Source organism: Euphorbia lathyris, chromosome 3, assembly GCF_963576675.1.
Source record: "Euphorbia lathyris chromosome 3, ddEupLath1.1, whole genome shotgun sequence".
In the NCBI taxonomy this organism is placed as follows: Eukaryota; Viridiplantae; Streptophyta; class Magnoliopsida; order Malpighiales; family Euphorbiaceae; genus Euphorbia; species Euphorbia lathyris.
In genome coordinates this window covers 55319323-55328729 of record NC_088912.1, presented here as the reverse complement: position 1 = coordinate 55328729, position 9407 = coordinate 55319323, and the positions used below count along the sequence as shown (strand labels likewise).

At 28.9% G+C, this 9407-nt stretch overlaps 1 protein-coding gene across 12 annotated transcripts; it reads left to right on the top strand.

Moving 5' to 3' along the window:
• Positions 1-4934: 4934 nt before the first annotated feature.
• On the top strand, positions 4935-9017 carry LOC136223090 (DAR GTPase 2, mitochondrial-like). 12 transcript variants are annotated; one of them, XR_010685825.1, is made up of 11 exons: positions 4935-5016; positions 5149-5226; positions 5675-5731; positions 5829-6028; positions 7193-7284; positions 7398-7523; positions 7601-8150; positions 8245-8372; positions 8463-8534; positions 8689-8743; positions 8837-9017. XR_010685825.1 is itself a non-coding variant. In XM_066010889.1 (10 exons), the coding sequence occupies exons 1-4, from the start codon at positions 5133-5135 to the stop codon at positions 7274-7276; spliced, it is 435 nt and encodes a 144-aa protein (XP_065866961.1). In that variant the 5' UTR covers positions 5033-5132; the 3' UTR covers positions 7277-7284; positions 7398-7523; positions 7601-8150; positions 8245-8372; positions 8463-8534; positions 8689-8743; positions 8837-9017. The 12 variants fall into 12 exon arrangements, 4 of the variants coding, with proteins under 4 accessions (XP_065866961.1, XP_065866962.1, XP_065866964.1 ...); XR_010685822.1 differs by having other exon boundaries at positions 5317-5731; XR_010685826.1 differs by lacking the exon at positions 4935-5016 and having other exon boundaries at positions 5033-5731; positions 7601-7663; positions 7832-7870; positions 7970-8150.
• Positions 9018-9407: the final 390 nt, after the last annotated feature.

Sequence of the window (9407 nt, the reverse complement as noted above, 5' to 3'; positions counted from 1 at the left end):
CTTTAATTCTCTGCATATCTATATATATAATATAAAACAGTAACGATGGAGCCGAGGTGTCACTTCCTCCTTTTTTACTGATAAAAAATATAATATATTAACTTTAATTATATTATTATATTTATTTATAAAAAGATTATTTTATCCGTACTATATCTAAGGGTTCTACATAATTTAAATTAATCCCTAAAATCTCTCTAATTCTCAGCATATCTATATCTAAAAGTTATACATAATTTAAATTAATCCCTAAAATATCTCTAATTCTCTGCATATCTATATCTAAAAGTTCTACATAATTTACATTAGTCCATAAAATCTCTCCAATTCTCTGCATATCTATATATAATATAAAACAGTGACGACGGAGCTGAGGTGTCACTTCCTCATTTTTTACTGATAAAAAATATAATAAAAAATATAATATATTAACTTTAGTTATATTATTATATGTATTTATAAAAGATTATTTTATCCGTACTATATCTAAGAGTTCTACAGAATTTAAATTAATCCCTAAAATCTCTCTAATTCTCTGCATATCTATATCTAAAAGTTATACATAATTTAAATTAGTCCCTAAAATCTCTCTAATTCTCTGCATATCTATATATAATATAAAACAGTAACGATGGAGCTGAGGTGTCACTTCCTCTTTTTTTACTGATAAAAAATATAATATAAAATATAATATATTAACTTTAGTTATATTATTATATTTATTTATAAAAAAATTATTTTATCCGTACTGTATCTAAGAGATCTACAGAATTTAAATTAATCCCTAAAATCTCTCTAATTCTCTGCATATCTATATCTAAAAGTTCTACATAATTTAAATTAATCCCTAAAATCTCTCTAAGTCTCTGCATATATATATCTAAAAGTTCTACATAATTTAAATTAATCCCTAAAATCCCTTTAATTTTGTGCACATATATATATATATATATATAATATAAAACAGTAACGATGGAGCCGAGGTGTCACTTCCTCCTTTTTTACTGATAAAAAATATAATAAAAAATATAATATATTAACTTTAATTATATTATTATATTTATTTATAAAAAGATTATTTTATCCGTACTATATCTAAGAGTTCTACGTAATTTAAATTAATCCCTAAAATCTCTCTAATTCTCAGCATATCTATATCTAAAAGTTATACATAATTTAAATTAATCCCTAAAATATCTCTAATTCTCTGCATATCTATATCTAAAAGTTCTATATAATTTAAATTAGTCCATAAAATCTCTCCAATTCTCTGCATATCTATATATAATATAAAACAGTGACGACGGAGCTGAGGTGTCACTTCCTCCTTTTTTACTGATAAAAAATATAATAAAAAATATAATATATTAACTTTAGTTATATTATTATATTTATTTATAAAAGATTATTTTATCCGTACTATATCTAAGAGTTCTACAGAATTTAAATTAATCCCTAAAATCTCTCTAATTCTCTGCATATCTATATCTAAACGTTCTACTTAATTTAAATTAATCCCTAAAATCTCTCTAATTCTCTGCATATCTATATCTAAAAGTTCTACATAATTTAAATTAGTCCCTAAAATCTCTCTAATTCTCTGCATATCTATATATAATATAAAACAGTAACGATGGAGCTGAGGTGTCACTTCCTCTTTTTTTACTGATAAAAAATATAATATAAAATATAATATATTAACTTTAGTTATATTATTATATTTATTTATAAAAAGATTATTTTATCCGTACTGTATCTAAGAGATCTACAGAATTTAAATTAATCCTTAAAATCTCTCTAATTCTCTTCATATCTATATCTAAAAGTTCTACATAATTTAAATTAATCCCTAAAATCTCTCTAAGTCTCTGCATATCTATATCTAAAAGTTCTACATAATTTAAATTAATCCCTAAAATCCCTTTAATTCTCTGCATATATATATATATATATATATATATATATATATATATATATAATATAAAACAGTAACGATGGAGCCGAGGTGTCACTTCCTCCTTTTTTACTGATAAAAAATATAATATATTAACTTTAGTTATATTATTATATTTATTTATAAAAAGATTATTTTATCCGTACTATATCTAAGAGTTCTACAGAATTTAAATTAATCCCTAAAATCTCTCTAATTCTCTGCATATCTATATCTAAACGTTCTACATAATTTAAATTAATCCCTAAAATCTCTCTAATTCTCTGCATATCTATATCTAAAAGTTCTACATAATTTAAATTAGTCCCTAAAATCTCTCTAATTCTCTGTATATCTATATATAATATAAAACAGTAACGATGGAGCTGAGGTGTCACTTCCTCCTTTTTTACTGATAAAAAATATAATAAAAAATATAATATATTAACTTTAGTTATATTATTATATTTATTTATAAAAGATTATTTTATCCGTACTATATCTAAGAGTTCTACAGAATTTAAATTAATCCCTAAAATCTCTCTAATTCTCTGCATATCTATATCTAAACGTTCTACTTAATTTAAATTAATCCCTAAAATCTCTCTAATTCTCTGCATATCTATATCTAAAAGTTCTACATAATTTAAATTAGTCCCTAAAATCTCTCTAATTCTCTGCATATCTATATATAATATAAAACAGTAACGATGGAGCTGAGGTGTCACTTCCTCTTTTTTTACTGATAAAAAATATAATATAAAATATAATATATTAACTTTAGTTATATTATTATATTTATTTATAAAAAGATTATTTTATCCGTACTGTATCTAAGAGATCTACAGAATTTAAATTAATCCTTAAAATCTCTCTAATTCTCTTCATATCTATATCTAAAAGTTCTACATAATTTAAATTAATCCCTAAAATCTCTCTAAGTCTCTGCATATCTATATCTAAAAGTTCTACATAATTTAAATTAATCCCTAAAATCCCTTTAATTCTCTGCATATATATATATATATATATATATATATATATATATATATATAATATAAAACAGTAACGATGGAGCCGAGGTGTCACTTCCTCCTTTTTTACTGATAAAAAATATAATATATTAACTTTAGTTATATTATTATATTTATTTATAAAAAGATTATTTTATCCGTACTATATCTAAGAGTTCTACAGAATTTAAATTAATCCCTAAAATCTCTCTAATTCTCTGCATATCTATATCTAAACGTTCTACATAATTTAAATTAATCCCTAAAATCTCTCTAATTCTCTGCATATCTATATCTAAAAGTTCTACATAATTTAAATTAGTCCCTAAAATCTCTCTAATTCTCTGTATATCTATATATAATATAAAACAGTAACGATGGAGCTGAGGTGTCACTCCCTCCTTTTTTACTGATAAAAAATATAATAAAAAATACAATATATTAACTTGAGTTATATTATTATATTTATTTATAAAAAGATTATTTTATCTGTACTATATCTAAGAGTTCTACAGAATTTAAATTAATCCCTAAAATCTCTCTAATTCTCTGCATATCTATATCTAAAAGTTCTACATAATTTAAATTAATCCCTAAAATCTCTCTACTTTTCTGTATATCTATATCTAAAAGTTCTGCATAATTTAAATTAATCCCTAAAATCCCTCTAATTCTCTGCATATCTATATTCTATATATAATATAAAACAGTAACGATGGAGCTGAGGTGTCACTTCCTCCTTTTTTACTAATAAAAAATATAATAAAAAATATAATATATTAACTTTAGTTATATTATTATATTTATTTATAAAAAGATTATTTTATCCGTACTATATCTAAAAGTTCTACAGAATTTAAATTAATCTCTAAAATCTCTCTAATTCTCTGTATATCTATATCTAAAAGTTCTACATAATTTAAAGGGTAATGATGTATACAGCCCTTAGGGCTGTATATTAGCATTTAATAGGGTAGTATATTTATGTGTATTTCTAATATTTGTATATATTATTGTATTGAACTTTTGAATAAATTAAATACAATTGTATACTTCCAATATTTACATTAATAGGTTTTGTTGTATTTAAAATTTCAATGTAATAATAAATGTAAATAATACACTAATAAATATAAATATACTACCCTATTAAATGCTAATATACAGCCCTAAGGGCTGTATATATCATTACTCTAATTTAAATTAGTTCCTAAAATCTCTCTATTTCTTTGCATATCTATATATAATATAAAACAGTAACGATTGAGCTGAGGTGTCACTTCCTCCTTTTTTATATCATTAATTGTAATTATTAATATTTATATATTAAGATGAATCCGTGCATCGCACGGGTCAAAAACTAGTTAGTTTAAAAACGTTTTGAATGAGTGTTTAATCAACCTTGATTTTTTTCAAAGAATCTATCACTAATTAAAACCTGCACGTTCTGTTTTTCATATAGATACGCTTTCAATTTTGAAAAAATAATCTTGCGCGGTTTTCTCTCAGAGTGTGGTTATTGAATAATTCTATATCGTACAATACATAATTGGTACAAAAGTGATATTATATTTTGGATGCAGTGCTGCAAATGTCTTAAAAAGAATGATTTCATTCATGACTTATCCCAAACTTTTATGTTCGGTATTTTTGTTCCTTCACTAATTGTCACTATGCCATTTTCCCTTTCAAATGACACAATATACATGACAGACATTTGTCTTCGTGTTGTTTGAATTTTTTCCGTGACAGTATTTTAACATTATGTCATCCGAAGGCGTAATTAAAAACACGCTCGATTTTCAAATGACGTTACGATTACAGTCTTCTGTCATCTCAAAAAACGCGATTTTGATGGAAAAGTCACTTAACAATCGGACGACACTATGTATAAATGACTGTCATTGTTAACTGAAAACCAAAATGGCAAACAAATATTAGCTTCACGGGGAAGCAAAAAGTTCCCCAAATTTTAAGTTGTCAAATTTTTGGACTTGATATAAAAGGCAAAGTGAAAACCTAATTTCTCATTTTGTCTATCCATTTCTCTAGAATCCTATGCGTTCACCGGTAAGTCCATGACTTCTCCCATTTTAAACTCTGTCCAAATCCTAAATCTTTCATGTTCTTCTTTTTCTTCTTCATGGTTTCTTCATGTTCAAATTGGGTCTAATCTTGTGCTTTTTATGTTTCTTCTTCTAGGGATAATACATTGGAGGAGTGCACGAAGCGGATTGTTGAAGCAGTTAAGTTTTGCAAGAAGGAAGATTGAGAAATTAGGTATTATGGTCATATTAGTTCTCGCCGGCAAACTTAGCTATTAACTTCTATTATGTTCTTGATTGTCGAAGCTTCTTTTTGTTTCTCTAGTTAAACCTATCAAGTATCAACTATATCGGTGCTTGTTCTAGCTTGAATCCATAGTACCTCCTGCTTGTGCTTGGATAAGCCTGATGAATTAAATTTTCATAATGAACTCGGAAATTGTTCCTTCGTTCAGTTTTGTATATTTCAGGATTTCATTTAGTTTTAATGTTTTCCGATCTACTTAAGTAGCATATTGTGATTTTAGTGGGAAATAATTAGTTCCTATATGTAAAAGTACAAGTTTTATTTTAGAAGGAAGTGGAAGCCTTTATCGTCGTTCCTGATATATAAATGACTCAAATTCACATTTATGTTGTCCATATCGGTCGCTATCCCAATATCTATGTGTTGGACACCCCAGGCATCTTGCCGCCTCAGATTCTTGATGCCGATATCTGCTCCAAGCTGGCTATAACAGGTGAAACTATTGCACACTTCTCAGCCCAACCCCCAATAAATTGCTCCTTTATTCTTTGGTTTGGACTCAGACGTTCTTTCCCGGCTTTCATATGCAGGAGCAATTAGAGATTGCTTGGTTGGAGAAAAAGAACTTGCTCAATATTTTCTGGCTATCCTCAATCTCAGTGATGAATATAAGAAATGGGCAAAGTTTTCCACCCATGGAAACAATATATCATATATAGACCACAAAGCAGAGTGTTCAAGTGAAGGACAATCAGGCATGAAACGAAAAACGCTCACAGATCACACTCAGGTAAGAGCTCATCTTTTTTATATGTCAGAGCTTTTCTTTCTGTGATATCTGAGGTAGCCAGAATCACATGAGAGATATCTTTCCCAATTTTAACTGCCCTTATTAATCCTTTAGCATCAGGCTTTCTATACAGACAATTAATTTCACTACGTAGCACGAAAACAATAATACTAGTGAATATGCAGTCTTGCCTATTTGTGTGTGTTGAGACATAGTCTGGTGCAATAAAATTAATAAAATTATTACTAATTCAATTAGTCTACTTAAGTAATACAGTAGACTGGTTATGCTCCTCGTTTCATCAAATTGCTCAGCACCATGTGGAGGAAGTGAGCCCTTTATGCCTCCAACACCAAGTGCTACTAGATAAAGGCCTGTAAATAACATGACTGCTTTGCTTCCATCTACTACTTCGCATGAGATGCTTAATTTGCTTGCTACAGCACACGCCAACGGTCTCAGTGATGGCTGTTGCGCTTGCACTGTTAGCACCAGCAGCCCCTGATACATATGTCGTTTTAATTAAAAACATTTTGATGCTGATATTTGTGTTTGGTTAAGAAATGAAGTGAAAAATGAGATTAGATAGATTCATTTACTTTGGTTAAGAACTGAAGACATGTATCTAGTCATGCCAAGTTAGTTTGAGAGAATAAGATTGTTAGATGGTTCAAGACTTAGTTAGAAGGTTATGTCATTTTCATCATTCTGTATACTGCTAAGAAGGTAAGAATCAATGGGGTGATTTGTATTATTCGTCTCTAAGCTTCTATTACCTTCTTCACAACTCTCACATTCGTTAAGACGTCAATCTAGCCCCTGGTTAACATATATAATCAGTGACTAATCTCAATCTTTGTTTTTAATGGCTTTTAGAGTAATGTTAAGCATCAGGGATTCAGTAGGGAATTGTCATTTGAAAGCGGACCATATTATACATATATAGGACAGTGATAGGAATGGGAGGAATTCATTTTATAGTTTGGCCAATGTACTCCAAGCATGACTTGTTTCCTTTATTTTGCAATGTGTTTGGTCTCTTTAATGTTCCAGTTAAGTGGTAATTCTATAACTTCTTCAGTAGTAGCACAAATATTTCATGGTTCATTATCATATTCTTTTGGCTTTGTTGTAAGATATCTAATTCTTGAGCATACACTTCAGGTATGCATTTATCTTATTAGTAGCATTCCAGCTTCTTATGACAAATGTCTCTTTACTTGGACACCTATGTGGCATCTTGTCTAGATTTGCATGTATGTAATTCTTGTGCCCATCTAAATCTTGTTAATTTCTTTTTTGCATTGTGTTCTTCTATAGAACTTATTCTAATTTGAAATATATAGCTTTTTTTGTTTGTTTTCTGCAGACACCTACGGCTTGTTAAACTTCCTTATGCATGTATCATCTTTCTATTCTTTCTAAAGGTTCATCTAAATGGTTGAATCCTTCTACTACGTTACTATTCTGAAGAATGCAGTAGCAAAAGGAGCTGGTAACTTTAGTATAATATATTGTTAATCTGATTAAAATTGAAAATGGAGTTATTAATTACTGAACTCAATTGTGCAGTTTGTCTGGATGGAAGCCCCCAGCCTACCTACATGCATTAATAGTTGGTTGGTTCACTTTGAGGTTGCTATTCTTCCCTTCACCCTTTCATACATTTCTTATCATTACCCTATTTCAGAATACACCAACCAACAAAAATAAATAATATTGTGATTGTGATTGTAACATCTATGGAAGTTTATTAGTTTAATTTAGCCCTTCAACTTGACCGATTTCTGTAATGGTTTATAGGGGGAGGATGGTGCAATAGTATATCAAACTGCCTTACTCGTAAGAGAACTCGTTTAGTTCATCTAAATACACGGGAACTGAACTTGTATAGTTTTTGTAAAAATATATTCAATTGTAATTGTTATCTGTGAGTTGAAGGAGGGGGTGGTTTTGACAAGAAAACCTGGCGATTTCTTATTATCATAGTTGCCTCCACTGCCTGTGTTGGTTCATCAAGAGATGGGAGATGGAAGGAACTCATATGGATTCCACTTCTTTTGCTTCTTTGCTTTGATTATTCTTCTTTCAATTCAGGGTTCTTTGTCACTCAATGATGAGGGTAATTCTATTTCTTTTTGCATTTTCTATTGTTCTAAGATGAGAATTGTAGATTCTGGTTTTGATTTATCGATGTGGGGTGAATGCTGGAATAGTTTTGTTGAAATTTTGGGAAAGAGTGAGTTATGATCCAGTTGGTGCTTTGAAAGGACTGGAATCCAATGGATAATGATCGTTGCTTATGGCCTCATGTTGAATGTGTTGCGAGTAAAGTGCGAAGATTGTAAGTTCCTATTATGTTCTTGCTTGATGAGAGCTATGCATTATCAAAAGATTGGAATTTCTTGGTTGTAATATTCTTGTCTACTTGTAGGGATTTTAATGAGCTGCAGCTGGAAGGGACTTTGTCACCTGAACTTGGCAAACTTATTCACCTAAAATCCCTGTAATGATCATAACTGAATTTTGTGATTCTGAATCAAATGGAACAGATTTGTATTTGTGTGTCGTCCGCTGTGATTTGTAAAGATTATGTTGTAGACACTTAGCTGTGGTATTGAAACTAATTTGATTGTCTTTTGGCTATTTTTTCTTCACAGCGTACTTAGTAAAAACCGTTTTTCTGGCATCATTCCTGAAGAATTGTGATCCAATGTCTGTACTCATTTTCTCTTTTCTCTCTTTTCATTTTCTATATTTATACTTTGAAGATCAACATTCAATTAACTTGTGTATTTTATGTTGCAGGAAGCAAAAAGATGGAAGAAAACCTGCAAAGAATGGGCATAACAAGTCATGAGATTCAAGGTTTAGGTTTTTAGGCTTTTTATATAGTTAAATGTTAGCTTTGTAATGACAAACCTTTGGCTAGGATTGTGATCTTCACATATGTACAAGTTTATTGTTATATATAAAGGTTATTTGCACATTATTTACAAGAAACTTTGGTTATTTATACATGTTCATGAAAGAGCTAAAAAAAAAAAAAAAAAAAAACAATAATAAAATTCTTATAAGAAAATGTCATACTAATTATGTTCCAACAACAGGATTTAATACAAATTATGTCATGTGAATTACGTTACAACGACAGTCAGGAAAATAAAAACTGTCATAACATTAACATAATAGCTTCATTTTAACTTGATATTTTGACAAATTATTTAAAAATGGTGTCATGAGAACATATATTTGATGACAGTTGTTATTAGATAAACCTATATAATTAGTGGTCAGATGACATGTTGCTATTTGGTCGCTGTCATGTGAGGCTATTACGGATGGTAGAACGCGACCGTCATCTGAAGTACCATCAGAT